The 25055-nt window shown below is 19.6% G+C and overlaps 2 protein-coding genes across 2 annotated transcripts; one reads left to right on the top strand and one right to left on the bottom strand.

Annotated features, from left to right (window-relative positions):
• Positions 1–319: 319 nt before the first annotated feature.
• Positions 320–20214, top strand: Bm8113 (Uncharacterized protein; the record flags this gene model as incomplete). Its single annotated transcript, XM_043079399.1, has 30 exons — positions 320–398; positions 970–1065; positions 1200–1323; positions 1973–2166; positions 3567–3749; positions 3962–4225; positions 4929–5140; positions 5989–6213; positions 6706–6842; positions 7253–7433; positions 7899–8084; positions 8389–8558; positions 8869–9050; positions 9672–9801; positions 9932–10021; positions 10557–10747; positions 12183–12356; positions 13149–13345; positions 13984–14099; positions 14233–14431; positions 14814–14940; positions 15723–15905; positions 16481–16667; positions 17176–17324; positions 17640–17753; positions 18260–18368; positions 19068–19129; positions 19522–19610; positions 19913–19987; positions 20164–20214. The coding sequence occupies 30 exons, from the start codon at positions 320–322 to the stop codon at positions 20212–20214; spliced, it is 4476 nt and encodes a 1491-aa protein (XP_042935333.1).
• Positions 20215–21373: 1159 nt separating this feature from the next.
• Positions 21374–24749, bottom strand: Bm4155 (Cold-shock DNA-binding domain containing protein; the record flags this gene model as incomplete). The annotated part of the gene is made up of 10 exons (XM_043079400.1): positions 21374–21425; positions 21521–21656; positions 21820–21966; positions 22147–22254; positions 22459–22555; positions 22755–22889; positions 23094–23188; positions 23421–23520; positions 23825–23890; positions 24699–24749. 10 exons carry the CDS (start codon positions 24747–24749, stop codon positions 21374–21376), a joined length of 987 nt encoding a protein of 328 aa, XP_042935334.1.
• Between the last annotated feature and the right edge of the window lie 306 nt (positions 24750–25055).

A 25055-nucleotide genomic window follows, 5' to 3' on the forward strand; every position in this document is an offset into this window, starting at 1 on the left:
CATTAAATTAATTACAAATTCTTCCTAAATATATTATAATCTAATAGCAAAATTAAATATCTCAAAAATTAATTAGCACATTTAATTGCTTTTGTTAAACAAATTTTGGTTTCACTTTTTTCTTCTTATTAATTAATTAATTAACGATTTTATTTATTTCATATATTCGTATTCTGTCATTTAATTTTATGATAATATTCAATTTGTGCTTTTTAAAAAAAATTTTTTTTTTTGTTTGTTTGAGAAAAAAAAAAGAAAAGATCACAGATTAATATTTCAAAGTTATTTCAAATTTGATAATATAAAATTTTATTTTCAGATGTCACTAAAATTATGCATTTGGATATCACTACAAATTATTATACCCAATGGATATGCTGATAAAACAGCGGAAGAAAGTAAAATTTAAATAATAATTTTAATAATTCAATTTTTTATTTATTTTGTAACTTATAGATTAAATACAATAAAATAAGTTTTATAAGACATATTAATTAGTAATTTAAGTTAATCATTCATTTTTTTTTTTTTATGAAATATTTCATTAGTAATTATAAAAAAAAAAAAAATTCACTTATTATATTTTAATTACATTCTACAAAACAAAATTTTGTCACCAAAAATTATTTTCATTTTATGAGTTTCTTTTTTTTTTTGTTGTTGTTTAAATTTTACATCATAGAATATAATTTCAATATGATAGAAAATTAAATAATTGGTTTATTGTTTAATAACAAAACTAAAATTTATTTTTCAAAAATTTTGCAAAAAAAAAAAAAGAAAAAATGGCAGAAAATTTTTTTTGGAGAAAAGAAAAAATTATTATAAATTGTCATTTTTTCAAAGAATAAAAAAAAATAAACAATTATAAAAAATTTTTTCATCAAATTATTACATTAACAGATTCAATTTCAATTCAATTCATTTACTTTTTTCAATTTTTTTTTTTTAAATTTTAAAAATTTTTAGAAACAATTGATAAAATACTTTTGAATGCATTCAATGATGCACGACAAAATATCGATGAACTTAAACAATTTTATGATGAATCAATTCTAACACAAAGTATAAATTTAAATTAATTCAAATGTGTTATTTCAACAATTCTTTCTTTCATTTTTTTTTTATTTTGTTTTTCCTAAAATAAAGTTTAAAATTAATTAATTAATTAAATCTATTAAAAAAGAAAAAAATTATAGATGTAATGGAACAAATACAAATACCATTTAAAATATGGAATTTGCATACAACAAATCAATTAAATGCTCAAAAATTATCACATGCTGCACTTCACTCAATTGCTGCTACTAAAAAATTAAAAAAGTTTATTTTAATTTCTTTCTTTTTTTTTTTTTTTTAGGTATTTTAATAACTTTGCAGTAAATTTGTTAATTTTGAATAAATGAAATTTTAAAATTTAAGTAAATTTTGAACTTTTTTAAACGGTCAATTTTACATTTTTTTTTTTTTTTGTTATTTTGAAATGGAAAGCAAAGAAAAAAATTTATACGTTGTAAATTTGATCAAAAAAAAAGTGCTTAAAATTTTGACTATTTAATTAATCATTTCGAAATTAATATAAATTAATTTTGAATTTAGTCTAGAATCTTTTTTTTTTTGTTAATATCACAATAATAATAATAATAGCAATCTGTAATGATGAAAAAACTTAACACAAAAACTTCAAATTTCTCCATTTTTTTTTTTTTTTTTTTTTTTTGAAAATTTGCAGTTCAATTTAAATAATTTTAATTTTTGTTTAATTTTTTTATATTTAAAATTTTTCTTTCTGTAACATTTATAAATAACAAATTTTTTTTTTTTATATATAGCATAAAAAAACATCAAAATATTTTTTTTTTTCTTAATGCTTAATAATTATTAAATGTAATGATAATAATTAAAAAATTATAAATAATTAACAATTTTTAAATTAACAATTAAATTTTACAATTCTTTTTTTCTTTTTCAGTGATGGCATTAAAATAGATAATAATTTACCAATTATTTTAAAATATATTAATGAGTACTGTCCATTAAATGAAATTAAATGTACAATTAGTAAATATCGCACCATTGATGGTACCTGCAATAATATTATTCATTCAAATTGGGGCGCTATTGGCATGCCAATGCAACGTATCATTGAACCATTTTATGCTAATGGTTATTTTCTCTTTTTAATTTATAATTCCTAAATTTTTAATTTTTAATTTATAATACCCAAATTTTTAATATTTAATTCTTATTTTTAATTTATAATACCTAAATTTTTAATTCTTATTTTTAACTTACAATAGCTAAATTTTTATTTTTTAATTTTCATTTTTAATTTATAATAGGTAAATAATAAAATTGTCATATTTTTATTACATTTCTTTTCTATAATTTTATTATGAACAATAAAATTATTATATATTTTTTTTTAATACTATTATTATATTTCTTTTTTTTTTTTTCAAAATGATAAATAAAAAAGTGAATTTTATGAAAAAATATTGAAAAAATGAAATATTTAGATAATAAAAATAGGACTTATCATTAATTATTTATGTAATCGAAAATTTAAATAGAATTTTTCGATTACATAAATATATAGAAAAATTATAAAACGTATATTAATGTAATAGGAAATTATAAATGTATTAATTAATTTAGTATAATCAATAATTGATTGATTGACTGATTTATTAAAATTTAATTATGAATAATTCTTTAGTAAATATCTTAAATTTTAAATAAAATATTGATTGCATAAAAAAATGATCGCTTCATCGGATTTCTAAAGAAATACTACAATTATTATTATTATTGTTTATTGTTACTATCATTGCTATTTATGTTAATTTTATTGTCATTGTTATTGTTTTATTGAAACTGCTAATCGTTATTCTTATTGTTACTACTATTCTGTGTTATTGTTTTATAGATATTGTTGCTTGATATTTTCATTGCTACTATTATTGTTATTGTCCTTATTATTACTGTTTGCTGTTGTTTTTGTTATTTTACATATAATTAATTGCTCTTATTGTTATCATCGCTTTTCTTAATTATATTGTTATTACTATTGTTTATTGATTGCTTTCATTTGGAATTCATTTTTAAATGCCAAATAAGTTAGAATTAAATTTCAAATAATCTTTTATTTCTGTTTATATAAAAAATTTATGTAGTAAATTTATAAATTATTGATTCTAACAATAATATTTTATAATGCAAAAATGCAAAAAAGAAAATTTAATGCATAAAAATTCATTTCATTTATAAATTCTAAATATAAATTAAATATGAAATATATTAAATATAAATTTTATTATATATCAAAAAAAAAAAAAAAAATTGCCTCACAATTTTATATGTAAATTTAATGTTAAAATTTAATATATGATTGATGGTATGAATTAATCGCATATCTTTTTAAAATTCATTCTCTTTTTGCTATGCACAAGTTTAAAAGTTTTATAAGTTTAAAAATTATAAGTTCGAAATTTTAATTAAAATAAAAATCAAAAAAGAAAATGAAAAAAGATTATTATTATTATTAATAATAAATTATATTTTAGGAATTGATGAATTGCGTACATCAATTATTGACAACAGTGAATTACCAAATGTTTTACATTTATCAAATTTATTCTTCATGATGAATCATTCAACAGCATTAAATATAAATATGCTAAATGCGCTTTGGGCGCATTTTATTTACACTGATTTAGTACATACCAGTAGTCTTCAATTATTAACAGGTTTGAATTAATAATTTGCTTTATTTTTAATTATTTTTAAAATTCATACTGTAAAATAAAAACAAAAAAAGAAAAATTCTCTGTAATATTACTAAATTAATTTGCATAATATTAAGAGTTAGTAATTATTGATTGATTTGAATTAAGATAAATTATTGTTTACTATTTAAAAGATAAATTATTGTTTACATATCAAAACCCATAATTTTTAGATGAAGTGGAAATTTTATTACCATGTTGTGGAACAAAATTTAAGCAACATTCAGAATGTAAACCAATTATGGTACCAAAAAATGATCCTAACTATAGTAATTTACCTGATTGTTTATCATATACACGTACCGCTCCAGCACCACATCCTAATTGTAAATTAGGTTCACGTGAACAAGCTAATCAGGTTACGAGCTTTCTTGACGCTAGCATTATTTATGGTACTACCATACAACAAGCACGTGCTATACGAACATTTAAAAATGGTAAGTATTATATTTTTTAATTTCTTTATTAAAGTTTTCCTAAGATTGTTATCATTAATTTTTTTTTTTTTTAAATGAAAAATAAACAAAAAAAAAAATTTAGAAAAAATGCGTTAATTTTCAACGCATTTATTTCAAAAATATTTTCATATGAAAACACAATAAAATTTCCGTTATAAAATGTAACATAAAAATTTTTACGCAATAATGCGTAAATAACATTTTAAAAGTTTGGAATAATCAAAAAAGGAAACTTATGCAATCGTTAGATAATTAATTAATTAATATTTGTATATAAATGGGAACGAAATTAATTATTGTTGTTGTTGTATAAATTTCAAATAAGAATAAATATTAGACTAAACATTCTATAAATCTTTTATCTTCTAATAAATAATCATTTTTTTTTTTTTTTTAAAAAAAGATAAATAAATAAAATATGAAATTAAAAAAAACAATTTAGTATTATAAAAATAAATATAAAAAACAAATGAATGAAAAATATCAGCTAATGATTAATTTTAATTATCTTTTTATGAATTTTTTAGTTATAAAAAATTTTTTACTAGAATAAAAACGCATATGTGTATAAGTTATCAGCAATTGATATAATTAATTTTTGTTAATTTATTATGAAAATTAATTAAAATATTGATAAATTATTAAATGATTATTATTATAATTATAATTATACTTATTTTAGGTCATCTATTAACAAATTTAAATTTAATGAATTCGAATATTTCACCAACAATTAGCACATTTTGTAATTTATTACAAATAACAATTGCTAATTGTGATTTAACAAATAAATATTATTCATTGAATTCAAATCATTTAAATTTCTTACAATCTATTATCATTCTTCGTAACATTTGGTTACGTCAACATAATCGAATTGCTACTAATTTAAAGGTAATTTTATTGTTTATTTATTTATTTTTTCCATTTCATTTTTTAATTTTTAATTTTTATACTAAATTTTAATCAACAAAACAGAAAAATAAAAGATGAAAAGAAAATATTCAACATCAAATTATACTTATTAATTTTTTTTTTTTTTATTTTAATTAATAAAATAAGTGTAAGGTGATTGTTTTCATTAATTGTCATTAAATTAAATTAATAAATAATCATAATTGTAAATAATTAAATAATTTTTTATTTACATCTACTTGTAATTGGTAATTATAAAATATATTAATAAACTTTAATTTAGTTATAAATTTACTTTGTAGCTTTTTGATTTTCTGATAGAAAATGTAACAAAATAATCAAAACAAAACATTGATAATAATTTTAATTAATCCATTTGTAAATGTTCAAAATTATCAATGATTAAAATTAATTTCATATCAGAATTAAAAGACACAAAATAAATTTCAATTTTTTTTCTCATATTTTATTTGTATAATAGATAAAATGTTTTCATAATAATTTCGAAAAATTAGCAACTATTAAGATGAATTTAATTCCATAAAATACAAATATTATATGATTTTCATTTTTTTTTTCTTTTTGCTTTTGTTTTTTTGAATCATTAATAAATTAATTAATATTATTTTTAATTTAAAATGAATTATCGATTATAAACTTTCAAAAATTAGCAAACAATTAAGATTAGTTTTCATATCAAAAATAAAAAATACAAATAAAAATATAAATATATATTAAAAAATAAAACTTTTTCTCTCAATTTTTATTAATCATTAATTAATAATTTATTTTTTTTTTTTTTTTTTTTTTTAAAATAAAAATTTTAGATTATAAATTCACATTGGTCCGATGAACAATTGTATCAAGAAAGTCGACGAATTGTAATTGCTCAATTACAACATATTACTTTTAATGAATTTTTACCAAATTTAATTGGCAAAAAAAATTGGTTAAAATTTAATTTACAATCAGAAACAATTGGATATAGTAATAATTATAATGATAATACTGATTCAACTATTATCAATACATATGCTACTACTGCTGGACAAGTTTATTTTATTTCATTTCTTAATTTTTTAAAACTAATTAATTAATTTATTGGTAATAGATTTCTAAAAATTTTCCATTATTCTTATTCGGTTACAATTGAAATTAATAGTATAATGAATATTTTACTTTTTTGAATTTTTAAATGACTTCAGTATTATTATTTTAAAAAAATTTGATAACATTAAGATTTGTTTTTTTTTTTTTTTTTTTTCATAGATAAATTAAGAAAAATTAAAATTTAAAAATGTACATTTCAAAATAATAGTATAATAAATATTTTTTTCTATTGAAATTTTTAAATGATTTCATTACTGTTATAAAAAAAATTTGATAACATTAAGATTTGTTTTTTTTTTTTTTTCATGGATAAATTTAAAAAATAATAAAAATTTTTTTTTCTAAATTTATAATTATATGTTTACATTTTGATCTTTTTTTCTCTTTGCCTTAATTTGATGAAATTTTAAAATATTTTTTTTTTCCTTTTACAGTTCTTTGTCACAATGTTTGGCAAATATTTTCAATGGCATAAAAATGATGGCATTAAAATACTTGAACGATCATTAAATGAATATTTTAATGATCCCGAATTACTTTTTTCAAAAGATCAAACTAGAGATTTACTAAGGTATGCTTAAATTTATTTATTTATTTAGTTGTTTATTTGTTTATTTGTTGTCTTTTGATATGATAATCAATAATATAAAGATATATTGATGAATTGAAATTAATTCTTTTATTTTTATACGATTGGATAATTTTGTTCTTACTTAAAAACAAAAACTACGAGAATGAATGATTAAAAGAATTCACTAAAATAATATTTTCTATTATACAAATTATAAAATATTCAATTAATCATTCTAAATGATAAATAAACAAAAAGAAAAAAAAAAAAAAAAAGGTTCTAAAATTTTTATTATTACTCTAAGATTTTATTTAAGAATGTGAAAATAAAAAGCAATAGAGAAATGAATTAAAATAAAAATTACAAATTACTAAAATAGAAATTATAAATTTTAATTACTTTAATTTTAGGTACGTATTACGTGAACCAATTAATGAATCACTAACGTATACAAATGATAAATTTTATAATAATTTTTTTAAAAGAAACAAAAATTTGGCATCTGAATTTATTGCATTAATTTTACAAATGGGTCGTGATCATGGCATACCACCATATACTGTATGGCGAGAATATTGTAATGGTAGTAAGGTTAAGATTATTTCAAATTTTTACAAATTTAATATAAACATATAAAAAAAAAGAAAAAAAAATTTATGACGAAAAAAAAATCTTTTTTTTTTAATTACTTAGAATTAATGAAATTGAATTCTGGTTTAAAATAAATTATCACACAATAAAATTGAAATTGTTTAAAATATCTATGCATTGAAAAAAAAAAAAAAAAAAAAAAGAAAATTTTTGTGAAAGAATCGTTGAATGAATTCAATTTTATTTTGTGATTTTTTTTTTAACAAATTCAATTTTATTTATTCTATTTTATGAAAGAATCGTTGAATGAATTCAATTTTATTTTGTGATTTTTTTTTAACAAATTCAATTTTATTTATTCTATTTTATGAAAGAATCTTTGAATGAATTCAATTTTATTTTGTGATTTTCTTTAAACAAATTTTATTTTATTTTATAATAGATCTTTTTTTTTTTAAAAAATAGATTCAATCATTTGATGATTTAATGGATGATTTAATCGATGGAACAGAAATGATAAAAGAATTATCAAAATTATATAAAACAGTGGATGATATGGATTTATTTTTGCTTGGTTTAATTGAAAAACCATTAAATGATGCAATTGTTGGACCAACATTTAGTTGCATTATTTCATTACAATTTCAAAAGGTTTTTTTTTTTTTTTTTTTCATTTCATTTCTTTTTCTTTTACTATTTTTATATTTTTTGGTTTTCTTTTTTAAATTTTAATTAATTAAGTTTTAAAATTTATCATTTTTATTGAAGCAATTGTAATTTAATAAATAGTTTATTAATTCGTAAATTAGCGATAAAAGTTTTTTAAATATATAATTAGATGGAATAATAGTATAAAAGATAAAAATGCAATTAAAATTTATGATTTATTATATTATTTAAAAATTTCAATAAGTTAATTATTAATTTGTTAACTAATAATTTGCATAAATTTTAGACAAAAACTGGTGATCGCTACTGGTATGAGAATAATTTTGAAGAAATACGTTTTAGTGATGAACAATTGATGGAAATTCGAAAAATAACAATGGCAAAAATATTTTGTAGCAATGTGAAATCATTTGATAAAATTCAATCAAAAGTATTTGAATTAGAGAATGACTATGAGTAAGTAAATGCAAATTTTTTGTTTGTATATTAAAAATATAAAAATATTCCTCTAAAAAATCACTATAACATAATGATTTTTGCTAAAAAAATCACTATAATAAAGAGTGATTTTTATCAGTTTGTGTAGTTTTTCTTAAAAATATTTGAATTAGAGAATGACTATGAGTAAGTAAATGCAAATTTTTTGTTAATATATTAAAAATATAAAAATATTCCTCTAAAAAATCACTATAATATAATGATTTTTGTTTGCATGCATAATTATTCTTGCAAAAATGTCAATAATTTTAATCAAAAATTTCTTCAGCAATTATCCAATTTACTGTAATGAAACAGTACATGCAGATACGAATATTGCTAAATGGCTTGATAAATCAAATTATAAATTAAATTTACCGCTAACAGAGGAAAAAATTGAGAAAGCAATAGAAATTGCTATAGAAGGCGTTAAGCAACGTCAAAAACGTGAACGACGTAATATACGAAAAAGTATTAAATTTATTTTTTAACTTTTATTTTTATTACTGCATCGAAATAATTTAATTATAAGTTGATTAGATTTAAAATTAATTAGTTGTATAGAAAGTAATAAGTTAATTAATAAATCCTGTGTGTGTTTTGTGTATTGTAACTTTTATTTAATTACTGAGCTTATAATAAATTAATTGAATTTAATTCTAATTTAAAATATTTTATATACTTCACATATAATCACCTTGTTTATATAATATGAAATAGTTTGTTTTTAATTATTTGTGCAATAATTAGTTTTCTTAATTATTTGTAGTAATTGTTTTTAAATTTCATTTAAAAAAAGAGTAAAAACCTAAAATTTTTTAAGACTTTAGAATTTTTGATATTTTAAATCTGTTATAATATAATATTAAACAATTTGATATTTTATTAAAAATTAAATTTTGATATTTCTAGATCAAGATTTATTTAAATCTGATGACCCATTGCTATCATTTTTAGATCAAAATTTGTTTAAATCTGATGACCCATTACCGTCATTTTTAGATCAAGATTTGTTCAAATCTGATGACCCATTACTATCATTTTCAGATCAAGATTTGTTTAAATCTGATGACCCATTACCACCATTTTTAGATCAAGATTTGTTCAAATCTGGTGATCCATTACTATCGTATGGTAAAATGATGAGAGCAAAGAATGAAGCAATTGCAATTTCTCGAGTATCTGATGTTTTCTTACAAGCTACCAAAAATATTTTATCTATGTAAGCTTATCAATCTTTTTTTTTTATCATAGAATTTGATAAAAACTTATTGGCTTAAAAAAAAATGAAAAAATTAATAATCGCTAATTTAATAAGAAATAATTTGATAAAAATTTATTTGTTATTATAGCATTGGAACAGAAAATAATAAAGAATTGCTAGGAGAAGTGAATGATATTAATGAAATGCAAAATTTATTACAACAAATCGACGTCAGCTCGTTAGTTTTTTCCACAGGTCTTTTTTTTGTTTTATTTTGTTTTAATTTTAATTTTAATTAAAAAAAAAAAAAAAAACAATATTTAAAGAAATATTTCTGCAAGAATTTGAATATAAATTTTGGTTAAATTAAAAAATTTGAATGCTTTAAATAAAGATTACCATTGAATTTATTGTTTGATTGTTTCAAAAGTTTTTTCGAAACAAATATATAATTTTTTTATTATCATAACTAATTAATATTAATAAATTCAAAAAAAAAAAAAAAAAAAAAAAAAAAAAAAACTGGTAAAATTTTTCTTTTTTTTTAGATGAATGATAGAATTGTTTAATTTGTTGACAAAATTTTGATTTAAAAAAAAAAAAAAAAAAAAAAAAAGAGAGAATGTAACAAAATATTGAATTATATGTTTACAAAGTATGAATGTAAATGTGTAAAATTATAAATTTCATTTTCAATAAATAAAGAATATATAAATAGTTTTGCTTTGTTTTTTTTTTTTTTTTCTTTTTTGATTTTTAAGATTGAATTTTAGATTTATTAGCAGAATTGAACCATTTCTTGGACGCGGCGGTTCGGTGGAAAAATGTTTACCTCGAAATTTACCATGCGATGATGTGACACGGTATAGGACAATGTCCGGTTGGTGTAACAATCTTCAAAATCCTCGTTTTGCTAATGCATTTGGTCCATTAATTCATCTTCTACCACCAGCATATGATGATGGTTTGCTTTTTTTTTTTAATTTTCAAAAAAAAAATTAAATAGTAGAAAAGAAAGAGAAAAAAAATTCAAAATGTATAAAATAAGTTGAAAAAAACCAGAAAAAAGAAACCAAAAGCTAAATGATAGTAAAGTAATAATTATATTCATCTCAAGAATGAAAAATTTTAAAATTGTATTATTTAAAAAATTTTAAATTCTCTTAAAAGATAGTATTTATAATGCAATTAATATTATTAATTTTTTATTACCTATTTAATTTTTTTATTCATTTTTTTTTTACTATATAATATGATTAATATTATTATTTTATTTGCTTGATATAATTTTATTTATAATTAATATTATTATTTTATTTGACTGATATTATTTTACTGCTAACCAATATTATTATTTTATGTAATTGATATTATTTTATTGCCAATTATTTAATATTATTTTATTGGTAATATTATTATTTTATGTGATTAGTGTTATTTTATTAATAATTAATATTATTATTTTTTCTAATTTTAATTACGACATTTAATTATTATAATTAATAGCTATACTATAATTATGCATTTCTTTTTGAAATCATTTTCTTTCAAATCATTTTATGCATTTCTTTTCCATATAAAATTAACAATGATATTATCAATAAAAATATTATATTAATGAATTAAAAACAATAAAAATATTATATTAATGAATTAAAATTATCAATAAAAATATTACATTAATGAATTAAAATCAATAAAAATATTATATTAATGAATTAAAATCAATAAAATATTATATTAATGAATTAAAATCAATAAAAATATTATATTAATCAATTAAAATATCAATAAAAATATTACATTAATGAATTAAAATTATCAATAAAAATATTACATTAATGAATTAAAATCAATAAAAATATTATATTAATGAATTAAAATCAATAAAAATATTATATTAATGAATTAAAATCAATAAAAATATTATATTAATCAATTAAAATTATCAATAAAAATATTACATTAATGAATTAAAATTATCAATAAAAATATACATTAATGAATTAAAATCAATAAAAATATTATATTAATGAATTAAAATCAATAAAAATATTATATTAATGAATTAAAATATCAATAAAAATATTACATTAATGAATTAAAATCAATAAAAATATTATATTAATGAATTAAAATCAATAAAAATATTATATTAATCAATTAAAATTATCAATAAAAATATTACATTAATGAATTAAAATCAATAAAAATATTATATTAATGAATCAAAATTATCAATAAAAATATTATATTAATCAATTAAAATTATCAATAAAAATATTACATTAATCAATTAAAATTATCAATAAAAATATTATATTAATGAGTTAAAATTATCCATAATATTATCCATTTTGTAAAAAAAATAAAAATAAAAAAATGAATAATAATTTTAGGAATCGATATGCCACGATCAAAATCGATCACTGGTGATTTACTACCATCAGCTCGTGTAATTTCAAATGCAATACATTTTGATTTACCAATTACTTATCAAAATTATAGTCATATGATTATGCAATTTGGACAAATTCTTGATCATGAATTAACACATTCACCTATCGAACATGGTAATTAAATTAATTTAGAAATTAACAATTTTATGTTATGTAATAAATAATTTCACGAATAATAAAAATATTTATCAAAAAAATATTTTAATTTAGTTCCAAAAAAAAAAAAATAAGTTAAAATTTTAATAATACATCTATGAAATCATTTTTTTTTTTAAATTCCTTTCAAAAAATCTAATAATAACAAGTATGATATTATAATAAATTTTTTTATTATTTATTTAGCAATTACAATTATTAAATTTTTGCAAAATGCAAAAATTATTTTGTTTTTCTTATGATTTTTATGATAATATTTTCATGATTATTAATTTTTATGATGATATTTTTTTACGATAATTTGGTAATTAATTAATTAATTAATTCATTAAAGGACCAGATAATGAAATATTGAATCCTTATTAATAAACAATTACAATTATTAATTTTCATGATGATATTTCTCTATATTAATTAATTAATTAAAGGACCAGATAATGAAATATTGAATCCTTATTAATAAACAATTACAATTATTAATTTTTATGATGATATTTCTCTATATTAATTAATTACTTAATTAATTAATTAAAGGACCAGATAATGAAATATTGAATCCTTATTAATAAACAATTACAATTATTAATTTTCATGATGATATTTTTCTATATTAATTAATTACTTAATTAATTAATTAAAGGAACAGATAATGAAATATTGAATCCTTATTAATAAACAATTACAATTATTAATTTTCATGATGATATTTCTCTATATTAATTAATTAATTACTTAATTAATTAATTAAAGGACCAGATAATGAAATATTGAATTGTACGCGTTGTGATTCAAATGAAATTCTCTCAATGCATTGTATGCCATTGCCAATACCATTAAATGATCCATTTTTTCCAATTTATGATGAAAATGGTAAACGACGTTGTTTACCATTCACTCGGTCACTTCTTGGACAATTAAATCTTGGCTATCGTAATCAAATTAATCAGGTTTTCTTGTTAATTTTATTATTTATATTTGAATTTAATAGCTAATTTTTACAAGAAATAAGTTAATTTTCTTTTATTTACTTAAAAAAATTTTTTTTTTTTTGAATTTAATTTTTTATTTCTTTTTTAATAATTTAATAGTTGACTATTACAATAATGCTGTAATTTTTTCCTATTTGTACTAAAAAATTTTTCTTAATTTTAATATTTTTTTTTTTTTTTACATAATATTTTTATTAAAATTTTTCTCAATTTTATTAATTTAATAGCTGAATGCTAAAAAAAATGCTGTAATTTTATTTATAACAAAAATTTTCTTAATTTTATTTTTTATTTTTAATAATTTAAAAGCTAACTTTTACAATAATTCTTCAGTTTATACACTTTATGGATAATTTTGTAAATATTTAAATTAAATTTGAAATATTAAAATATATGTTATGTAATTATTAACTGATTAAAGATATTATAGCAAAATTAATTTTTATTTAGAAATTTTTCGAAAATGTATTTGTTTAGCAATTAATAGATAAATCATATAACATCACAATAATTTCTGATAATCTGAATTAGAATAATGATTATTGCGGAAAACTAACCGGATTTACCGGTTTCTTATATTTAATATATTATTATAGTTAACAGCATATTTGGATGGCTCAGCGATTTATGGTTCCACAGAATGTGAAATGAAAGAATTGCGCACTTTTGTTGGTGGTCGGCTTAATAGCACAAATCTTGGCATATTCAATCCGTAATTCCGAATTTTTTTTTTTTTAAATTTTCAAAATTTTAGTAAATTATTCTACAACAATTAATTAATTAATTATTTTTTTTTTAGTATTAGCTGAATAATTTTGAAGTAATAATTTATTATTTGTTAATAGAGAAGCATTACCACAAGGTGATCAGGAGCAGGATTGTCGTTCCAAACCGGATTTCATGTGTTTTGTTGCCGGTGATGAACGGAATAGTCATCAACCGGGTCTAACATCAATGCATAATATATTTTTACGTGAGCATAATCGAATTGCTCGAAAATTAGAAGAAATGAATCCATTTTGGAATGATGAACGAATTTTTCAAGTAAATAAATTTTTTATTTCATTTTATTTATTTATTTTTTTATTTATTTTAATTTCTACTCTCCAAAATTTTGATATGAAAAAGATTAATTAATTAATTAATTTGCAGTAATAAATATTTGCTAATCATATGCTAACATAAACAGTTAGAAAAATGAGATCAATTATAGATTAATTAATTCATTTCTTAAAAATTAATTAATTCATATTAAAATTGTATAAAACATATGCTAATATAATATTTGAGATGAAAAATAAAACAATTTATAGTGCATTTCATTTTTTTTTCTTTAAATTAATTACTTCAAAATAATAAATATTTGTTAACTTAATTTAATTTTTATTTAACTTTAATTTCATTTTCATTTTTTCCTTTTTCGCAGGAAACAAGGCGAATTGTAGGCGCGGAATTTGCACATATAACTTACAATGATTATTTACCATTATTACTTGGAAATCGATTAATGCATAAATATGATTTAAATACTCATAAAATTGGTTACTATCATGGTAAAATTATTAAAATTTAAAATATTTTTATAAAAACAAATATTTCAATTTTTTTTAAAAATAATTTTTGATTTAATTAATTTTTTCTTTTCAAAAAAATATATTTAGCAATAGAAAGCAATTGACAATTGCAATGTCATTCGCTGTTATTTCTAAATTTTAACCATTAAATTTTAATTATTTGTAATATTTTTAAAATATTATTTATTTTTTATTTCATTTTTTTTTCTTGAATATTACTTAGTTTATTATTCCTTTTTTCCAATTTCGAATTATATTTTAACTTAGTTTCAAATTTTCGTCCACTTTTTGTTTCCTTTTATTAATGCGCATTTAGTGATATAATGATAAATGATAGGAAGATAAAAAATAGTAAGAATATAATTTTTAACTTATTTTCCAACATTTTTTTTTTTTTGAAACTAATTATTTATAATTTTTTTTATTTTTAATTATTATTTTAATACATTTCATTCTTTAATATTCTTTTAAACTTTTTATTTATAAATTTTTTTTGTTTTTTAATTATTATTTTAATACATTTCATTTTTTAATATTCTTTTAAACTTATTATTTATATTTTTTTTTATTTTTTAATTATTATTTTAATACATTTCATTTTTTAATATTCTTTTAAACTTATTATTTATAATTTTTTTTTTTTTTTTGTTGATATTATTTTAACATTTTTTTTTAAAATTTTCTTTTGCTATTCGAATTTTTTAAAATATTATTTTAATATTGGAAAGTGATTTAAAAGTAAACTACTTATTCTCCTCCAGGTTATGATGATCAATGTGATGCATCAATATCACATCCATTTGCAACATCTGCATTTCGTTTTGGTCATACTTTAGTTCGTCGATTTTTTCCACGTTTTAATGCATTTTATAAAAATTTCACAGAGCCAATTGATTTAGTTGAAAATTTCAATTCTGTTGAAGCAATTTATGATGGTAAACGAGGTATAATTTTTTTAAAAAAAAAATAAATAAAGAATAAAACATAAAAAAGAAATTAATAATTACTTTGTATAATTTATTTTGAACTATTATTGTATTATAATAAGGGTATCATTGATATCATTTTATGTTAGCCAATAAAAATATTTCAAAAAAAAAAAAATAAATAATAAAATACAATAATAATTGTAAATGTTTTCATGTTAACAAAAAAATTAATTAACAATTAGAACTAAATCAATCAATTGATTAATTAAAACTTCAATTTTTTTTTTTTTTTGAATTTTAGTTGCTTAAAATCTTGATAATTTCATTAGATTAAATTTTATAAAAAATAACTGAATTATATATTTTAGAAATTAATTTTTTTTTTTAGTTTTAACTGCATAAAATTTTTATAGCTTCGTTAAAAATATGATTTATATTTTTGAATTTTAAAAGTTATTAGAACTTTTTGAAAGCATTTAATAACCTTGATAATTTTTTTTAATTAGAATAAAAAGTGAATTATATTTTAAAAATTATAAGCACAAATTAATTTTATTTAATATTCTAATTCGTATAATTTAATTTTAAAGGAAGCATTGATTCACTAATTATTGGCTTACTTGGTGCACCATCAATGGCATTTGATAGACATATTACCACTGCATTACGGAATCATTTATTCGGCCGACGTGGTGAACCGTTTTCCGGAATGGATCTTATTAGTTTAAATATTTTACGTGCACGTGATCATGGCGTACAACCTTATAATGCTTTTCGGTATTTATAATTTTTTCTTTTTTTTTTTTTTAAATTCTTACATTTAAATAATTTTTTTTTTTAAATATTTCACGCAACATTTCCTCGTACGTGTTATACGTTAGTGAAGAAAAAATAAAATACAAGTTTAATTTTAATATATCTTTCAAAAAAATTTACTTAAAATTTGAGTCAAAAAAGGAAACAAAAAAAAAAAAAAAAAAAAAAAAAAAAAAAAAAAAAAAAAAAAGGACGAAACAAATGTGTTTGTTTATTTCTTATTAATTAATTAATTATCATTACTAATTTTTATTTCAGAATTATACAACTTTTTTCTTCTCCTTGCTTTATTAAGAATTGAATTCTAGAAAAATTGTTTATAATTGTATTTTAATAAGAATAATTTTAATATTTTCTTTTTTTTTCTTTCAAATTTTACTAGTTAACATAAATTAGTTTTTTTTATTTAGCATACTTAAATTATTTTTTTAAATTAATATTGCAATAAATAATTTTATTATTACTTAAGTGAATTATGCGGTATTGGTAAAGCAAAAGATTTCGATGATTTATTAAATGAAATGGATGAATCAGCAGTTATAGCTTTAAAAAATTTGTATAAAACAGTTGATGATATTGATTTATTTCCTGGATTACTTTGTGAAAAACCTATGGAAGGTAAGTTAAGGTTGAAAAAGTTAAAAATAAAAATTTTAATTTATGATTTTAAATTCAAAAATGCTTCTTGTTTCTTTTTCTTTTACATTTTTTTTTTTTTTTTTTTTATTTTTAATTGAAAAAATTTTCAAAATATTTTTTGTACAAATTAATTAAATGAAGAAAAAGAAAAAAAGTTTTTTTTTTTCATTTTTACACAATTATTTCTATGATAGTTGAAATGTATTTTAAAAATATTTCAAATTTTTTTTTTTAAAAAAAGGATTTACAAATTTTGTGTTTAATTTTTTTTTAAAAAAAAAAATTTTTTTTTAGATGCACTTTTACCACCAACAATGGCATGCATTATAGCAGAACAATTTCAACGTTTAAAAAAATGTGATCGATTTTATTATGAAAATGATTTGCATGCAATACGTTTTTCACCAAGTAAATAAAATTTTAATTTTTAATTTCGTTTTTTTTTTTTTTTTTTCTTTCAATTTTAATAAAATATATTTTATTAAATATTTTATTTTTCTTTTTTTTTAAAAAAAACGTAGCTAAAATATTAACTAATGTATATAAATATTTTGGTTATAATAAAAATAAAATCAATAATGGATCATTCTTCTTCTTTTTATCATTCAAAAATGATTAAAATTTACCAAAATTTTATTATTTTATTAAAATGTAAAAAAAAAAAAAGTAATTTTTTTCTTTTGCGCATTTTTTTTTTTTCATTGAAATACGATTAAAATTTTTTAGAAATTTATTTCAATTTTGTCTATTTAAATTGATATGCAATAGAATGTTTGAAGAAATTTAATTTTAATTTCATCTATTTACAATAGCATTTTGTAATAAAATAAAATTATACAATAATTGTGTTTTTTGTTCATATTTTATTAATTTCAAATTAAATTGTAATAGATAATTCAATATTAAAATTTCAGTGCAACTTAATGAAATTAGAAAAGTTACGCTAAGTTCACTTTTATGCGCAAATAGTCGAATGCTGCGAAATATACAGCCAAATGTATTTTTATTGCCTGATCAATTCTTGTAAATTTTTCTTTTTTAAATTTTATAATTTTATAAAATTATCAATTTACAGCACTGATAATTTCAATCATCAGTTTACAATTTTTTTTTTGAAAATTTAATCTAATGATAATTTTAGCAGTATTAAAATATTTTAATTGATGTATATGCGTATTTAAAAAGTTTGAAGGAAATTAAAAAATACTTAATTGTTAGTATAAACTAAGCGAAAAGCAACAAAAGTTATTAATAAATTATGGGAAAATAATAAGTTATAATTAAGTTAATTAAATACGATTTTAATTATTACTTATTATAAATTCTTTTTTCCTACTTAAATAAATGTTTATTATTTCACTCGTACATCTCATTAAATTATGTAGTAAACTATTACATAAATCAATATTAATTTAAATTCATGTTATTACCATCATTAATTAATCTTTAAATGGATAATTTCAGTTATTTTTAGCTAAATTATTTTATTTCAGTTAAATCATAAAAAAAACTTTTTAATTTCAATCATTAAATAATAAAAACTTTTTTAGAGTTTTAACCTAATAGTGACTTTTATTTAGTTTTAACTTAATAGCAATTATTCAATAATAATTAATTAAATGGACAGCTAAATTAATTAGTCAATTAATCTTTAACAATTAAAAATTAATTATCATAAAACATCATCATCATCATGTCAAACTGAATTTGATAAATTTACAGGAATGCGCCAATTTCATGTGCGCATTTTGAGCATATCAATTTAGAACAATGGATCGATCGACGTTTGTTATTTTATTTTATGCTATAAAATTTGTTATTTAAATAATTAGTCAAATTTTTTATGGATATAAATAATTAGTCTAAAAGTTTAAATAATTTTTTTTTTTTATGGATATAAATAATTAGTCTAAAAGTTTTAAATAATTTAAATAATTAGTCTAAAATTATATAATTAAAAATTATTATATTTTTTTACCTTTATCCTTCCTTTTTTTTTCATTTATTCTTTTTTTTTTTAAATATAGCTATTTATCGATTATTAATATAATTAGTTTCTTTTGTTCCTTTTTTTTGTAAAATATAGCAAAAAACTAAATTTGTACAAAAAAAAAAAAAAAAAAATTAATTTTTATAAAAAAAAAATAAAATTTATAATTTAAAGTAAAAATTTTAGCTCGTTGCTATGTTGGTAATATAATAATAGCACCTGATGAAATCAAACGTATTTCACCTTGTCAATCTTGTACATGTACCGATAATGGAGTATGTCATTTTTTTTAAAAAAAAAATTTTTTTAATTTAATAAAAAAAATTTAGATAAATAATTAATTTATGTATGCTTAATGAACAAATAATTACGTATTTGTAATAATTTTTTTTTTTTTTTTTTTTTAAAAATAATATAATATTATAAATGTGAAAATTATATAAAATTTGATTATTTATCTAAATTTTTCAGAAAAAAAATATTTTAATAATATCAAACTTTTATTATAGTCATATATAATTGAGGAAGAAAATGAAAAGTAATAATTTCTAAAATAAATTTCTTCAATTTATTTTAGTCTCAATGTGATACGATAACAATTAGAAATTGTATAGCATTGTTCAGTCAATATCCTTTTGATGAAATTATGAAGGTTTTGTTTGAAATTTATTTTCTAAAACTTATTTTGTTTGAAAAAATAAAAGAAAAAAGGAAAAATCTTATCGCTTATTTTCAAAATTATCTTTTCATATCAATCTATTTTCTAGCTATCAATTTTTCATTCAATATATTCAAATTAAAAAAAAAGAAACGGTACTTTAATTTCAGGATACGGCATGTATCGTACAATGTGCTCACCTACTCCGTGAACCAAAATAAATTTCACTGACTCAGAAATATTTTTTCTTTTTGTTCTTCTTATCAAAAAATAAAAAATATTGAGATAAGAAGTTTAAATATTGTCCATGTCATCGCTTCTTTCTTTTTTTTTCACATATACTTGCACTATCACAACATTTAAATATTCGAAAATTTCCAAAATGGGATGAGATGGTATGGTAAACAAAACTATAATAACTGAATAACTTCTTTATTTCGATGACAATAAATACGGAATTTCGACGACAAAAAAAAGAAAAAAAGAAAAAAACACGAAATAAATAATTTATTTTGTTGAATATACAATAAAATATAAACAATTCTTATTGTGCATAAATTATAGAACAAAGAAAATACAAAAGAAAAGAAAAAAAAAAAAGAAGAAAACGAAAAAAGAAAACTTTCTAAAAGATGCTCTACCTATCAGATAAAACATTTGAAAAGTTTAATTTTATTAAATGTTTTAAAAGATTTCTTCACATGACACATCTATCATTTCTTCATCACTTGGAAAAATATCGTATAACACTTAAATACTTGGATATAATCATGTAATAAATTATTGTTTGATGTTTGAAACAAGCAAATCACTGTCAACAGTGTACACTATGAATAAGAAGTATAACTCCTTTTTTACCTGCTTATAAATAGATCTTTTTTTTTTTTTTTTTTCTGCTTATAAACAATTTTCTGGTACATTTTACATTTTTGACAAGAAATTTTTATAGCAAAAAAAGAAAACGAAATAATGGGCTTACTTCAGGTCTAATTATCATTGCCTATAATGTATTTAATCTTTTAATCAATTGGAATTCAGTAAACTTCTTGAAACACTGTACACGCTAGCAACGATGGACTGGAAAGCAAGAAGATAAGATAATATCAATACGATTCTTACTTACTTACTTACGTCTACTGCCATGCAAATTATTTGCAGAAATTTTAAAATGCTCCTAACAATAAACGATAAACTATTCATTAGATATACAATAGAAGATGCTCAAAAGAATGCAGCTTTATGTGCTAAAGTATAAATATAAATAGTTGAAAGAATATTTTTGTTTCACTAATCTATTCATTTTGCTGAGAATACAGTAAGATTCGCTCACAAAATATCTTACATTTCACAATGCTTTGTTTTCCTATGTAAACAAAAAATTCAGTCAGCAAATGCAGCAATCGAAAAGCTAAGCCGTACACGTAACAAGAATCTAAAACAAACCAATTAATAAACAAAATTGCTAAAACTGTCTTATTTGCATAATTATTTGAGCAGTTTAATAATTTCTTATTCTTTGCTACTTACTGACCTCCTACAACAGCATTAGAGGTATTCTTCATTTCTTTTTCCATAACTTCTGCCTCAGATTGACTTGCATCCGTGGTAGCCGTTGAGCGACGACGTGTTGTACCATCTAAAGCTTCATTTATCTGACTTTTACCTAAAACCAAATCTCATATGAAATATTCTACTATTCACTGCAATCCATTATAAGAATTCAAGAATAAAAAAAAAAAAAAAAAAGCAAAACCATAGGAATAGAAAGAAAAGTAAGAAGAAATAAGAGATAGTTTACTTCAAAATCTATAATTAAAAAACCTTACCTTTGCGTGTTAACCGACGACCATCTCCACGACCTTCACCACAAGTATTATTACCTACATCATTCTGATCGTTTTCCTTCTTCGAATCACCACCACCATCTTCACCACCATTAGCCAATTTCTTTGCAGCAGTTGGTTGACGTTGAGCTGCAAAAGAAAAAAAAAATAATAATTGGATTATGAACATTTTCAGGTTGTCTAGAGAATTAAAAAAAAAAAAAAATCATGGATTACAAGTAGCTTACAAGATCAAAAAAAATCAATTCAATGTTAATTATAAAGTTCCAAAAAAAAAAAAAAAAAAAAAAAATGCTCGAAATGAATAACCTCTAAAATGACGAAAACGTCGCCGATGTTCAGTATTTGGCTTTTTTATGTCTGCATTGTCAGTTTCTAATTTCTCATTTGGTTTACGGCCCTGATTATTACGTCGATCTAAATGAATAAAAAACATCAATCAAAAGTCTAATATCACCACTTTTCTCTCCATACCAACATATCTCACAGTAATAGAACAGCTGAAAACTTTTGCCACTAAATGACAACTAAGTATATTAAAATAATAACTAGTTTTGCTAGTCCAACGTCGCCTATCGAAGTAAGTTCATAAAAAAGTATATTACATAAAATGTAACATACATTTCTCACTTTCCTTATGAGCTACTCGTTCACGATTATATGCCATGCGGCGACGGAAAGTGTAAAACTGAAAGTTGTGGTATTTGCTACCACGAACCTGAAGCGTAAGCCAGATTATACTATCTGTCACAAAGAACATGAAAAAAAAGAAAAAAAAAAAGCGTTGTTTAATATCATAAATTTTGATGAGGCAACTTTAATACGCTATAGCTTAAGTAAAGAAGATTAGTAGATTCATAGCAATGTGCAATTAATATGGTCCATACATTGAAAACCTAAAAATTTCCAAGTTATACCTCAGTACTATTTGGTCCGGTAACATTGGCAGCTTCGGGTCCCTGCTTTCCTTGAACAATATCAAAAAGAACTTCTTCACCATCTCCGAGAGTGCGCAAATAATACTTTATGATTCGGGATTTTGCAATAGCTGTCTGAAACACTAAATTATATTAACTATATTACTTGATGGAAATTTATACCTCAGTTACTTTCAGAATATTTAATACTCATGAAATTATCATCATTCATGATAAATAAACAAAAAAAAAAAAAAAAAAACAGTATCACATATCCAAAGCTTTAACTGAGCAATGTTGTGAAAAATTGATAATTTTCTAATTAGCTTATAAACATACCTGATGTACGAAAACATCGTTTCCTTTGTTGTCATCACGTGCGATAAACCCGTAATGATAACGGACACTGTACCATTTGACCTTACCCTTTACTCCTATTAAGTACATCTTTTTTTTTTGATCAATTTCTACTCGAACAAAATAGAATATCAACATAGATTCAGAAATTATACTTCAGTAAGTTTGTAATATTGATAAAATTGCTATCATCAATGATAGTTTACAACCGAAGATCAATAAATCTAGCTTTTACTTTTCAGAAAAAAATCAACATAAACGAGATTCTTGACTGATAAAACCTGCTATAAGCAATAATTATTAATCTACCCTTTTCAAGGATGGGCTTTTTCGCTTGTTCCATTTCCCACATAATACGACGTTCCTCATCTGTAATGCGGGAACGTCCTTTCACATAATTGTTTTGTCTCTTGAAAATTAAAGCATTATATTTTTAACGCTTAACAATTTACCAATAATCTAAATTCTAATGAAATCGACTAATATCATAAATTTGAAAAATTATTATTGGGAAACATAAGAAGATTAAAGAAGAATTCAAACTGTAAAAGATATCATGAGATTACTGGTACAGAGGATTTACTTGAATTAAATTACAATTTTTCTGGCACGAAATTATCGTAGCACGAAGAGATATATTCGAAGACATCAATGTAATCAGTGTCAATTCATTCACCACAAAATGATAGCGTAAAATAAGCGAATATTATTACTTTGCTGATATTTTTAGCATTTTGAATGTTGCCATTTGTGTCGATATTTTCCTTCTTACCGTCCATCTGTAAAGAAAAAAAAACACATATTTAAATAATAAAATGTGTAAAAATTCAAAAAAAAAAAAATACCAAAATATACTTTGCCCTTCTCTCTTTTAGGATAATTATTAGCTTATAAGGAATTAGTGATCGCATACAAACAACAAACAAATTGATAATCATGAAAGAATTACAAAAGAATTTGTCCAAGAAACTCTTCAGCGAACATATTTACAAACAAAAAGCTAGCAAATGCTCTCTGTTAGCATGAAAATCTTCTTGCTGCTTAATTTGAAAGTAATAAGAACTTTTTGTGAGTAACAGTCGAATATGTATAGCAATGAACAAACATTTAACAATAAATGTTTCATTATGTTTATGTAAACAACTTCCTTTCATATTGTTAGTAGAAATTATAAAAACTTAAATCTATCACTATGCAAAATCTAAAGTTTCCAATTTTCTCCTCCACTTTGAGTTTCAGGTAATTAATCTCACATATGTTAACATTGTCAAAACTAATTAAATTTTTGAAATGCTACGAAATTATCAAATTATTCTATCAAACAATACTTTCCATTAGCTAAATAATTTCATTTTCATTAAAGTGAACATAATAGAAACAGAAAAAAGATAGAGAATTATCTATGGCATTGACATTATCTGTGGAGCTATTAGTTACAAAATTGATTGCTCAAAATTTGCAATAAGTAAATTCAATACCAAAAAAAAAAAATCCATCGTATTTAAATTATGTATAAAATTTAAATTGGAAAGCATTTTGAAAGAAGTAACTTGAAAAAAAAAAAAAAAAAAAAATTGTAAAAAAGACCTTTTCTTCATTAGTCATACAGACTATCGGTACTGGGACGCCGTTCGACATATTCTTTCGTTTGACAAGTCAAATCGTCCTGACTTATGTTGGATTCGAAACTGCTGTAATTTCAAATATAAATCTAAATTTGTAAAAAAAAAAGAAAAGTTTTTTTTTTTTCAAAAGATTTTTTAAGATAGTATAATTAATTTGATGAGGATATGATTAATTTATATGATCGATAATTAGGAATAACATCTAAATTTGCAAAAAAGAAAAATTATCCTTTAAAAGATTTTTCAAGATATTATGATTAATTTGATAAGGAATTTGCTTTTTTTTTTTCTTTTTTCTAGACAGTGTACACGTACGTCA

Source organism: Brugia malayi, assembly GCF_000002995.4.
Source record: "Brugia malayi strain FR3 genome assembly, contig: Bm_v4_Chr2_contig_001, whole genome shotgun sequence".
NCBI lineage: Eukaryota > Metazoa > Nematoda > Chromadorea > Rhabditida > Onchocercidae > Brugia > Brugia malayi.